A 14,104-nucleotide genomic window follows, 5' to 3' on the forward strand; every position below is an offset into this window, starting at 1 on the left:
TGATTTTTTACGAAAAATTTTGTAAGAAGAAATGCATCTTTTGTCGTACTTATAATTTTTGCAATGCTCGTACTGCTCATGTTAAATAATTCACTATTACAGTGACTGTTTGTCACTGTTTTACAGTGACAATATTGATCTGTTTGAATAAATCAAAGAAAGTTTTATGAAACCTCGTTTATAATATTATTTAGTTTCTTTACTTTTCACTTCATGGAATTCGATCTTTTCTTGAGAGGCTCATGTTACTGAACTAGTAATAATACAGAGTAATAATACTCTGGTATAATTGTTTTTAGAAATACTCGTGAAATATATGGAACCAGCTTTATATGTAATTTTTAACTTTTATGAGAGCACTCATTATTTTATCATTTTTAAGCACTGTGAAGAATCCAATACATACATAATCCCTTGCATACAAAATATGCATAACTATTTTGTTAATTTCTTCTTAATGGCTGTCTAATTGCCATAGTCTTAAAGTCCAGCTGTTTCTTCAGTTTCAAATAAAAATAAAATTTGTTACGCAATTTTTGATAAAGATTTCTCGTCTTTTAGCTTCGTTTTATATTAACTGAAGCGCTTAGAGACGCTCTTTTCACATATTCATCAAGATGAACTAAATAAATAAATTTCAGTTGGTGAGAAACTATATTTTCTTACTTATGTAAATTCATTGAAGTACCAAAGTTACCAAAATTTCAAATGTCTAAATAGAATGAAAAACTAATCGGTCAAAATCTTTTTTTCCTGACAACTACGTGCTTAATGAAACAGTAAATCGGATTTGCTATTCGCGGAGGGACTTAATTAAAGAAATGAACGTGCCCATTAATAATTTTCCAGTGCAACGAGACGAGGCATAGGCATAGAATTAATCGAGTGTGCTACTAATTTCCGTGCAAAAGTGGCGTTACGAGTCTGCAAGAATATGTAAAAAGAATAAAGTAGGTAGAAAATTTGTCTTTGAGTTCATCTTCCACCCCATTTACACTTGGTGAATAAATTCCAGAAAAACTAGCAACCGTGTTTTTGAAAACCGTTTGTACTTCCTCAATGTGCTATGACATTTCATTGGAAAACATCTCATGCCTAATACAATTTTGATGAAGATGAGGTAGTTGATGCACACGTACATGAATAAACTCGGAATTTCATTTTCCACCACGATTCACACTTCCTCGAACAGTATTCGTTTCGCTTCCACGTCGTTTCACTAGCGTTCTATTCAAAGTAACAGATTTCTCGTTGTAATTACAATAGCAACGCAGTTTCTCATTCTAACTGAAGTTACAATGCAGTTTCTTGCTACAAAACAAGTTTGTGCAGCGAACTACTATGTTCTATTGACGACACGGAAGGCAATATTTGTCAAAACCCTTCATAAACAGAGTTATTCAGCTCCCTTGAACGCTAAATTGCGTCTGTGTGCAAACTAGGCGATTTGGGAAGGTTTCATTTGTCGTAGGCCTAGTTTACATAATTTCTTCATCAATTGCGGTTTAATGATTAGGGGAAGTATGGAATCTTCCCTAAGTGTAAGCATTTCTACGGTCGCTTTTAAAACAGGAGATCTCAATTTTGGGATATTGATCTGTTTGCTAAAGTAATGGAGCTAAGAAAAATCGTTCTCTGAGAAAAAAATTATAATAAAAGTTAGTTAAACACTGGTTGAAACAAAGACATATAATTAGGGAACAAGACAAACAAGTTTTTCGAAGTAGCTCCATTAATTATTTGGTGAGGTTAAAAACAATCAGGGTTATATATATGAAAGCACATTTTCAAAATTCTCTGAAATCAAATATATGTGCGTTGTATAAAAAATAATTTATGATTTCTTAAAAATCTTTTGTTAAATATCAATCGATGAAATATTCTGAAAGTACAATAACCCACAAGTTTGTTTCAATTAGTTACTGCGTTTCTCTAGCCCTTCCATTTGTACCAATCTTTGGTTTTCTATTTAATTATACTTTAATTTATGCACCTTCGATATGCAAAGTAAAATCTGAACCCACAATTTACATTGGTAAATAAAAGAAACATTTCTAAGTAAACTTGTGATTCACTGTCTGTTATAATTTGACTGCACCTCAGCTAATAAAAAGTAGTTTCAGACGAAGATATATAAAGTTTTTAATCAAATAATAACTTAATCTTTTTATAAGTCCGTGCCCATTCGTTAAAGATCTTTTAATAATCAGCGCATAATGACAATATGCTTTAAATTGACTTTAAAATCTGAGAACAAAGTAATTTTCAGATTGATAGAACCTTATCTTACTAATTAAGGGTTAACAAGAATCGAATTAGACTTTCAGATATTTCGTCACCATTTCTTTCAAATGTCATTTAATTTTAAAAGTTTACCATTTTGCTTACATAAATTGCAATTTTTCAGAAATTGAGACACAGATTCCGAAAACATATATGTACTTTAGATTGAGGTCCCCTGATTTAAAAGACAAATTGAAAACTGATTTTCTCAAAAATCATCTTAAATCGCCACCTAAATCTTCCTATATCCTCTGCTATGTTCCTTCATGATGCATGAAGGCGCTAGGCTAGCCAACAAATAAATGAATCCTTTCGTAGAAAATTCTTGCGCAACCGTTCGGTTGACAGATCTGTACCAATTTCTTTGTCATAGCTCTTGATTGACGGCGTTCGGTGTGACTGTTCACGGGGGTTTTTCTCGCTAGACGAACTGCGACGGTGTCTTCCAGCAGCTCGCGCAACAGGGAAGAGCGCTCTTCAGGGTGTCCTTGAAAGCCTCGCGAAAATCGCGATTAAAGTATGCGTAGATCAAGGGATTCAGAGCGCTGTTGAAGTAACCTATCCAGAATAGGACGGACACCACCGCATCTGGACAATAGCAGGCTTCGCCGCAAAGGGATGTTGTTAAATACCTGAAAAATAAAATATTACGTGTTAGACTACCTTGGCTGACAATTAGAACAAATATTCCAATTGTCTTCTGTACATATGTTCATGTTTTCTGTAATTGTTTGACCGATATTCATTTCATTAAATTACATGATATGTGGTTTTGTTGGTAGCACTTATTGTTAAAGAATAATTAGGGTTTTTCATTTCATAACTTTGTATTTGAGAATCAGACAAATCCTGGCTTATAGTTTTGTAAATTGAGATCAAGAATATAGAATGTATATTTTCAGAAGGAAGATAGGGCATTAGAAGAACTTTTTCACTTAAAAATAAAGAGTCAAGAAGATACAAGTCCATAAGACAGCATTAAAGTCGAAAACATTAAATGCTAATATCTCGGAAACAAGAACATGTGACTTAGCTCATTTTGCCTTACGATCACAGAATTGTACCTAAGGCCAAAGTAAATAAGTTGTAAATAATAGTCGCCTGTAAGCAATTGCTCATGTCGGCCCAAAATCCATGAACTAGGGACTCGCGGATGCACGAGAACCGCGATTAGATTAATGTTAGAAATAGGATCACGCTGAATTCTGTCGATTCTCTTCAAGTGCTTTCCAGAGAACTGCAGTAGACGATCACAGGGCAATTCGAGGAGCAGCAGGGGCAGGTGCAAGAACGATGGAGTGAGGAGGAATTTCTCTAGGAGCAGAGACTGGCCGCCGATAGAACAGTTCAAGATCGAACCAACGCGACATTGCGAGCTCTCATGGATATCCTGGAGAGGTAAATCCAGGTACTCTCAGCTTCGTTCCATTACGTAAATAGATTTGAGACATGCGATTTTGGAGTATACGGGGAAAAGACTGGTCACAGAGAGGACAGCTGTAGATACGAAAGTTCGGGGAGCGAATCTAAATAGCAGTTTTAGTTTGCTTCCGCTGGCTGTTCCTAGCTCTTCTTTCGCTCTGGCCTGTACCTCTTTTTTGTTGCCAAATTTACCCGTGGAAAAGCCAAATGGGCACCGCGTATGTTTGAATTTAGTGTACACGGTGAAGCTGATACGATATAACAGTAAAACGTCATGGAAAGAGTATCATATAGGTAAAGAGTATTATAAGTTCTGTTTTCGCAGTCTACATTTCAAAGTGTTCGAGTTCAATTTTGGATGTAGGGCTTCGCTTTGGAATCAATAATATGTCCTATTTCAACATTGTCAGTACTGAAAAGTGGAGTCTATTTCAGTGGTGGCTAGAAAGATTGAGAGGTTGGCTCGAGCCACGTCTATGGATTATCCAGCAGACGTAGGTATAGGACAAGCTGAACACCTCTCAATTTATCACTGCGTTGCACAGCGATGAAATAAAGAAGGCGATTTTACAATATTAAAAGCTGTTATTATCAAAGTCCTAAAAATGGAAGCCGTAGAGATGTTGTCGCGGATCTCGAAGGAGGAAACTGCAAATATACATAGAACAATTTTTACTTTTGGATTTTATTCCAACACAGCAAACAAGAAGTTTCAAAAGTGCGGACAAACTGGGTATTTGGAAAAGAGTGTTGGAATAAAAAAGTAAAATAATAAAGAATGTGAGTGAGATATCGTTATACGACACAAGTTAACATGAGTCAAGGGTCTCGTTCAGGGGGGTCACGCTTATTTATTTTAAATTTGTCACACTGAAGACACTTGGCGAAGTTACTTTCAAGAAGTGGTGGGGATAACGACGGCCAATTATCCTGGGGAAATTCCAGCCAAGTAACCTGGTATCACTGTATCTCTTTTTGGGACAGTAGTATCCTTCTAGAGGTGCCAAAGACTGGCGCCCGATTCCTTAACACATTGTAAATTTGGCATACCCTTTGTTAAGATCCTTAAAAAGTATGAAATGAAGGTTACTGATGTTTCCTACCTATTTGCTTGGAAGTTTTCCATTTACTGTAAATTTCTTTGAAAAATCATTTGTTGCCCAATTATATCATCTATCTGAAGACATGCTATATAATAAAATACTTGAAATCGTATGATCTGAAATTATTTAAACAGTTTTTATGTATCTTCTCTGTGGTAGCGGATCAGACGCCCCCACACTCTCATTGAAATACCGATCACAAAGTTCAATGAGTTTTGCTTACTTTCATGAAAATAAACTATACATATAAATGAACTTCCCTGTCTAAAACTATCAATCGCATGTAAATTGCTATGTGTATTTGTTTGTTATATAACTTTACTCCAGTACGGAACAAGTGTCTTCATAGAATGAAAATTATAAATATTTCTTCAGTTCCATATATCATGTCAAAATTTGCTTCCAGAAATATAAATAATATTAGCTAAACTTCTTGACGCGTTCTTTATAGCAATAGGTTTTTTTGTAGTGTAGTTACTTGAAATTTTCTATGAAATTGATTTAGGCTACTATTATTCATAAATAATAAAAGAATTTCACTGATACCTTAAAAAAGTTTGGTCCGGAAAGGGTTACATAAAATAATTAGTACTTGTTTATTTCTATTACTTTTTAAATCAATATAGTATTGCTGGTGTACCATATTACTTTCAATGCACACGAGCGACTTTAAATTCTTACTGCAATTTCAGAGAATCTAAGTTATATATAGTACTATTCAAATAAGTTAAATATTTATAGGTATAAGATTACAAATACAAGGTCAATATTATTTATACAGTTACAAAGTATCACTGAATCTTTAAGACTATTTTTCATGAAATCATTGAAAATAGACATACAGCGTGTGTATTATAAGCTATCGATATATGTACACAATAGACGTTTAAGTAGGAGAAATTATAAGACCCCCGCTAATGACCAAAAGTTAGACGTGAATCTATGAACCACCAGACGTGCGCCCACCTGGTGCATCCAGTTGGAGGTTTGCAACAAAAATATTACAAAATGCTTCGGAGTCATATTGCTGACATCGTTCGCTGGCTTGATGTTGCATGGTACGCTCGCTATTATCGGCTGGCACATTTTGATTGCTATTGGCTGGCGCAACCATTTATCAGCTGGCCACCTCGCGAGTCTTATCATGGAATCGCGATTCGCGTGATGGCCGCCTAGCGACCATGGCGGCAATTACAGTCGCGATTTTACGGTACGCACGAGTGGGGAATCGCGTTTGCTCTGGATATACATGTCGTGTGCCCCCCTTACTTTCGGGGACGGAAACTCTCGATGTAGGGTCAGGAGAGGTTAACAACCATAAACCCGATGTAGACTTCCGAAGAACTAAAAATATATCCTAGTATTAAACTGTACAAACAGAAACTTATAACTAAGAGTGCCAATTTACATAGAAAATTTACAAGCAGAGATTAATAAACGGAAGCTTATAACTAAGAGTATTAGTAGTACTTAATCTACTAGAATGCGCAGCTCGTTATGACGTAGCCGCTTCAGCCGGATTGTTGTACCGGAGGGAAAGGTAATTGTTTCTGATCTTCCCTGCGGTACCTGATGCAGGCAAATCCTGATCTCTTTCTCGCCCTCTATTTTGGCCCAGAATGAGCTTAACTCCAGAAGCTCCTGCTTTCTCGGATATTCATTTCTGTGGTGTCTGAATGGTGAAATTCTTGGCGGATTTCTTCTTCCGCCTTTTGGATGGCAGGGCTTGGCGGTTTTTCCTGATGGCTGCTGTGGCGGTCGACCCTGCAAGTTCCACTTTTTGCAGTGGCCTTCTTTGGCCGAGCCGTGTTCTTCTTCTTCGGTCGGTCTTGGAGAGACTCTGTGATTAGGGGAGCTTGGGGAAGCTGGTGGCTGGTAGTGGTCGGTTGGGGCAGCTAGTTGGGAGCAGTATTCGTCTCTGGACTGTCGGTGTTTAGCCGTGGGTGCTGGCGGCGGATGGTGTTCTGCCAGAGCAGCCTATAATGCATAGTGTTCTACCAGAGCAACCTATAATGTATAGTGTTCTGCTGGCAACAGGAAGGGGCAGTGTTCGGCCAGAGCGACTGCTGGCGGCCAATGTGGTCGCTTAGCTGGTGAATGGTCAAGTGAAGGTGACTAATAGTAATTGGTCGCGACTTTTGTCGTCGGTTGGTGCGTAGCCGATGGAGACGGATAGTGGAGCTGCTCAGCCTGGGTCGGCCGCTGGTGTTGAGCGACCTGGGATGTGGGCCAGTGGTTCTGGTCGGCTAGGGATGCGGGCTGGTGGCGTTCGTGGCTGGCTAGTGTCTTCTTCCCCAAGGGTGGGTGGTAGGTACAGTCCATCGTCTTCCTACCGGCTATTCCGCAATAGCTGCAGAATAGTCGGCGTGTATAACGGCAATTTTGCCGTTGGTGGCCTCTATGTCCACAGCGCCAGCAGCAGTTCATTCAGTCGTAAGAGGATTGGAACTCCTACGCGGTGTCCTTCCTTGACGAAGTCTGAAGGCGGGTGGAGATTGCGTCCTCCATCAAATCTGAGGATTTGGTAATGAAGCGGAGTAGGTCCATCTAGCTATGAATGTCCTCTCGCCGAATATGTTGCTGGTATTTCTTGACGAGGTTATCATATAGCCGTTATAATTGTTCTTTCTTCGAAAGTCGGCCATATCTTCTCATTAGGATCATCAAACTGTCCAGGTAGTCTCGTCCAGGCGTTCCTTGTCGTTGTTGCCGGGTGTAGATCGCAGAGAACAAATTGCTCCTCTGGGTGTGTGGCAAATACTCCTCCTGGAAGCCGACCAAAAACTGGTCCCAGTTGGACCACAGTTCCCGTGTGTTGCGAAACCATATGAGAGCCTTGCCGCGCAGGATTTTGGGAGGGCATCGCGAGACCTGATCAGGTTTGACGCCATAGCATTCCTGCAAATCCAATACACAATCCAGGAATTCTTCTACGCCTCTGCCGCCGTTGAAGTGGGCTCCCCACCGCTGTGCTTTGTCCATGGCTGTGAGAAATCCTCAGTCCGGGTATTCTGCTCGGACTTGACTGGAAAGGATTACACGGTCCACGTTGATGCCATAGGTGGGCAGGCAGCACGACGTCATTCATCATCCTTTTAAAGTAGGCAATAAATACATATTTTCTTAGCTCTTCAAAATTTCTCAACTTTGTCTTGATCAAATCGCTAATATGTTCACATAAACCCCTTTTCTTATTCCTTGTTTCCCTTCAACCTTTACTGGCGAAAGTTTATGCCACTACCATTCACGGGTCAACGGTTAGACACAAAGAAGATTCACTTATTTTTAACAAACTACACATTCCGTTATGATCTACGGCTTTGTTTTCCTCTATCGCAATTACTCGGTTTCACACGTTACGCCTGCTCTAACTGGCTAGCATGCTATACTTGATATAGGCTGCTGCAAACGCTTATCAGCTTTACACCTCACAATTCTTATCGCGAGATCGTGATTGACGTAGTAGCCGCCCAGCGGCCGCGATGGCAGTTAGAATCGCTTGCGGCATAGGTATAACAAATAAAATCATCAAAATCATACTGCTTCATACACTTTATATTATGTTTCCCATTTAATTTGTACGAAAGTTAACATTGAATATTGTAATCTGATATTTATGATATTCACGATTAAACGAGTAATCACTAGTTAAGACCTGCCAAGTCCATCTCGATATACATACGTATAATTTATGTAAGTAATTCCTTAAGTTGTACTACTTTTAAAAACAGATAGGTAGATATGTAGTAAATTTACAAATAAAAACAGATAAACATATGAATAAATGAATAAACATTTCAGATTGCTTTTACATCTATCATATATGTACTGAATTAAATCAATTAATTAAATTAATTTACTTGTACCTAATTATATCAATGCATGTGTCGTGTTCTGAGCAAAAAACAATTATGCATAGATGATTAACATGATTAAGAAATTCTGTAACAATACATCTTAGACATCGGACAAGTTCCATAAAAATTTTAATTTAACAAGCGTAACTAAACTGCGAATTTGTATACAAATTCACGATTTCATATGTACGACTACGGAAATGAAACTTAAATACAGACCTTATTCACCCTCGAAAAATAATATTATTGCGTGTACTATAAATATTTTGTATATTTTCAAATTTCAAATTTCTCATAAATGCATGTACATAATCAGCCTAATTGTATTAATTGTGATAAATTCAGAAACTACATATAAAACATTCTGCAATAAATATTGATGTTGCTATATGTATGTATAGCAGATGATCTTTCTTTAAACACCACGTGATAGAGGACCAGGAAGATATAGTTTCATGCTCTGTGATTTATTTATATGGACAAAGACATCTTTTACCGCTATTACGTTCGTGTAGCAAACAAATGTAGCCATGTGCAGAAACGTAGCCGAGATATTGAATGATGTACAAGCGTGTTCACTGTGACGAGTATTATTGTGCAGCTGCGGACATATGCGAGCGCATTCGACATTTACCATAAATCAGTGCCGATTCAGCTCGATTAGTTTTCAGTGGGACACTATGCGTCGCAGACGGAGATTTCTACTCCGTGGAACGTTCCGAAACTTTGCGGTCCGAAATAAATAACTTTTACGTAGTTGCCAAAAATATGAATATTAGTCAGCGTAAATATTCTCTGGGAGCACTTTCAAATGACATCGTGCTGTATCATAACGTGATACATATTACGATTGAATTACTCGTAGCGAGGGATCTGATAAAGAAGAAACAAGCAGCACTTGGGCAAATCTTTACTTTGAAGTACACAAAAGTATTGAGTCATTGAATCAGAGTATAATTTATGAGTAATAAAAATGCAAAAATATTCTGTTTGTAACATACAGATTATTAAATAATAGAATAAAAACGAAAGAACAGCTGATTGTTAAGTCAGAAAATATCGGATATTTTGTACATGCATATGTTATAAGATTAAAATAATCATTTTTTATAAAAATGTGTTATTTAGATGGATGTCCCTTTTAATCAATAACGTATTATAAACAACTTAATAGTCGACACTGCTTCTTATTCTTTTGTTAGACGATATTCATTTTTCTATAGTATTTGTTGTTATTTTTTATCAATTCTACGCTCCAATCGATTTCATAGAAATAGTCATATCCAGTGCTGTCAGGGATGTCTCTACAGCGTAACGAATTTTTATCATCCCAGTGTGGTTTTAAATTGCATTGGGGTAATCGGAAAAATGTACAATGCAATATTTATATACATATATTCCGTACAAATATCGAATAATATTAAGTTTTATACAAAATATATACATATTTTCTCGATTCCCCCACTACAATTTACCCCCACGCTGGGATGACGAAAATTCGCTACTCTGTGAAGACTTCCCTGGCAGCACTGGTCATAGTCTTGTAAAATAAGTTACTACTTTAGTTTTATAAAATATTTGGAATGTATTTAAGTATTCTTACGAAATCTGTATAGAAGTCTTTCCTACATAGATCTCTATCCACGACAGTTATAAACTTTTCCTGCATCACGTACACTAACACTGTTATACCCACTAATTCTCACAGTACAAAGGGAAGTCAAATTCCTCGAGGAGTTTGCAAGAATATTAAGCGTATTCGTGTACAGGATAAACAAGGAGTTCTCTAAGCCGTGGGCACAATTACGAGCTGAGAGCTACCTCTGAAAGGAGATATTACTATCCTTCCGACGAGTTTGTAATACTGTTCCCTTATGTCACCTGGCTCGAGGATGTGACGCTTCGAAAATCAAGTACTATTTCATCCCACGACACGACGCAATAACGCTTTGTTATACAAACTTTTATTGTTGCAAAGGAAGACGTATGCAAAGGACTATCAGTTTCGAGCAATAATACTTGAAAAGATATTCAAGTTTTCTTTCCATACTCGTTCTTGGGAGAATTGTATATTCCCAATTCTATCGATATTTCATAATAATTACGATCAATTTTAGAAAAAAGTTACGACAAGTTGTATTCAAGGGCGAAATACGTTTTCAAGTTTTCAGGAATAATATTAAAGAAGTATAAGAGTAAACATTATGTTTGTGCATTATCTATGTAGTTCTTCAGAAATATGTAATTTTGAAACACCGTTAGTATATATTAAAACAAAGGAAATAGGTACATTTAACACTTTTTCTCTATAAGTGATTATTGAGCAACAATGTTTTAATTTCATTTCGATATACTACTTAGTATTTTAATATATTTTCGTATAGTATACGGCTGACCCTCTCAGCGTGTACAGCTCCTGTAATAATTTAGCAAGTACGAGAAATACAAGCGCGAACAACAAACTTCAAAACCAGAAGACTATGGCGTCTTCTAACGAATATAATGGGTTGAATTCTAATTTAAGAACGAAGTTGAATTTCGTTCACCTCATTATTCCAGGGATAAAGAGGGCTCGACAATTCCATGGAGACCGCGTCGCTTAGTCGAGAAAATGGTTGGTCCGCAAGACTAGACTGAACTCTCAACAAACTTTGCTCGGGACTCACTCCCAAGCCTTGCATTAATAAAACATGCGACTGGCTCAGCTTTTGCGAGTATTCACCATCTCTGAACCAAAGCTCCGAGCAGCTTGCAGTTAGTTGATGCACGTGCGTTGCGCACTACCAGAAGTCTCGACCTGGTATTTCCTCCAACTCGCCGATACCGAGGTCGCGATCGTAACTGGAGAACTGTATACTGTATGTACATATGTACAACGCATTTCAAAAAAGTGAACAAAGTTTGGAAACTGCTCTTCCAGATCCCCCAGGAAGTGCATCTCACGATTGAAAAGGTTCTCATTTAAATTCAGAAAAGGTTCCATTTGTTATAAATATTTGATTCGAAGAGAATAGCAGGGGTAGGAGTATAAATAAAATCTACATTTTCTGTTTAGAGTACTGTAAATAATAATAGAAGATGGCAATACGGACTATTTCTGTAGCGTGTCTGTTATAGTGATTTGTCACTTGCCAATGGAAACAATTTCTAAGTGACTAGTTTCTATATGGAATGTGTTTATCTGAATGTTAGACGTCTGACATCTTCGACAAATGATTGAATAATATACTTGATATACTTGATGCATGTATTCGACGAAACAAAGGTTTTCTACTTTTTAAGCACTGAAAACTGGATTTCCTGTTCGATTTTTTAGATTTTTCCTGTTCGATTGGACGGAATAGTCATTCATGTTAACTCGATTGGGACTCCCGTTTCTTGGTTCTGTGAGATCTATTAGCTGGGACCAGCGATAGTATGAAACCTGTCGTTCGATTACGTCACAAGGTAGTAGAGTCATGTCGAAATTTGTTATTAAAAATCTCTAACTATATTATCTGTGTTCCTTCTTCTGAAAATAGAAGAAATCAATTACTGTTGTCATGAAACTCAAAGCTTATTCTGCGACTGAAATCATTAGAAACGTGAAGATTGAGGTCTCCATTTTACAAAGGTCTTGCAAGTATTCCTGTACAATATTTTTCGTTATTTTACTATACTTGGTAAGCTAAACCACAAACGAGATGCATAAACGAGTTTGGACTTTGCGTGTGCTTAAGAATAAGGCTTGCAACTTCCTTGGCTCATCACTTCTTCACATTTAAACATAACGATGCATTGAAATGCTGCATTAACTCCTGAAAGCTATTGTTCCAAAGTCGTCAGTGTCTCTCCTAATGCATTCAATGTTACAGAGAATATCTCTAGATTTCACAGTTATGGCACAAGAATATCTCATATTATTATGTAAGTTCATATTATTGTATGTACATTATATAAGTGAAAAGACATGCCGAATAGTCGAAATGATAGCTATATTGTACATAGCATATTACGATAAGCATTATCTTACATAAACAAGAAACCTTGCTCAATCCTACCATGTATTAGAAGTATCTGTACATCTAAAATGTCTACTATGTATATGTTGAATCGAGTCCTGGTAATAGCACGTTCGTCAATTTAATTGGTTCGTAACTAATTCTACGTAGTGGAACAAAGATGTAAAAATTTGAGCATTCATCGATGTACTCAAATCTCAATCCCATCGAACATGTATGGAACATTTTTGGTTGCATTTCAACGGTTTTAGAACGAAATCCCTGAAAAGTTATTCAAATTCCTCAAAAGATAAGAATTCATCAGTACACCTAATTGATGTTAAAAGGTGAGGAGCTATACTCGTTTCAAAGCACAAAAGTCAGTGGAAAACTTTTGATTCAAAATATAACAAAATAATGAGAAAATCGCAAATTAACTTTTGAGGGATTTTTATACAAAGAAGGTGTCAATCTTCAAATTCATCATAATTTAAATCGCGAATTGTTTAAGCTCATCTGTAGAATCATTTCACTTTGTAAATTTGACTGTGAAAAATTTTCAAGATAACAAAACATCTTGACTTCCCCATTTTATTACCCAGTATAAACGCATTTTTGAGGAAAGTTAATTTATAACGTTGAATGAACAGGCTTTACTCTTTAAAGTGATACTAGGCTTATATTGAGTATAATTGTGAATATTTTACTTTCATAATGATTCAGAAGTAGCTACTTTTTGATGAATATTCGCATAATAAAAATGCATATGTGCACTCATATGTATCTGTGTAACAGACACTAATGCAGTAAAATGAACTTACGAATAATAACGTCAATTGAGGATGTTTTTACTAGAACTGAAACGTGAAATTTTTCGATCATATGCTAATTTTCGCTTACCAAAGGAAAAATGGCAGCCAACAGAGGAGGAACGCGCCCATTATTATTCCGAGCGTTCTTGCAGCTTTGTGCTCTGCCCTCCAACTTTTCGTCTGCTGTCGTATCGAAGTACCTGCAAATTAAAAATTCCTGTTAACATATACAGTTAATGTCCTCTACAGAATTATTATTAAAAATGAAAAAAAATGAATTTATTTGAACCAGTTACATATTTATTTCATTTGGTAGACGCATTATCCTATATAATATGAATTCAATATTAAATTTTCAAGTTCATTTGATAAAAATTCAATTTAGTAACTATCAATTTTAATATGACCTATTACATTTTTGAACTCCTAAATTACAGTTGCAAATGTAGTTAAATAAAATACAGGAGTAAAAATGAAACTTTCATTATTACGATTTTTGCCTTGAACTTTGACAATATGTGAAATGAACATTAAGTTCAATTGCATACAAAATTTTAAACTAAACTAGTCTCGCTAACAAATGTCAAATTTTACATACAGTTTATTGCTATATTGTTGAAACAATTTAAAGAAGTGTTCGACATACA

At 36.5% G+C, this 14,104-nt stretch overlaps 1 protein-coding gene across 2 annotated transcripts in view; it reads right to left on the reverse strand.

Moving 5' to 3' along the window:
- Nucleotides 1-766: 766 nt before the first annotated feature.
- LOC143188883 (octopamine receptor beta-2R-like) overlaps nt 767-14,104 on the reverse strand; it is a 76,773-nt gene continuing 63,435 nt past the window's right edge. For both annotated transcript variants that reach the window (XM_076393384.1, XM_076393385.1), the window contains 2 exons: nt 13,546-13,657; nt 767-2,915 (listed from right to left, as the gene is read on the reverse strand). In XM_076393384.1, the coding sequence (XP_076249499.1) occupies nt 2,705-2,915; nt 13,546-13,657 (323 nt within the window). In that variant the 3' untranslated portion in view covers nt 767-2,704. The remainder of the gene's footprint in view (nt 2,916-13,545; nt 13,658-14,104) is intronic.

The sequence above is a fragment of the Calliopsis andreniformis genome, chromosome 3 (genome assembly GCF_051401765.1).
Source record: "Calliopsis andreniformis isolate RMS-2024a chromosome 3, iyCalAndr_principal, whole genome shotgun sequence".
Lineage (NCBI taxonomy): Eukaryota > Metazoa > Arthropoda > Insecta > Hymenoptera > Andrenidae > Calliopsis > Calliopsis andreniformis.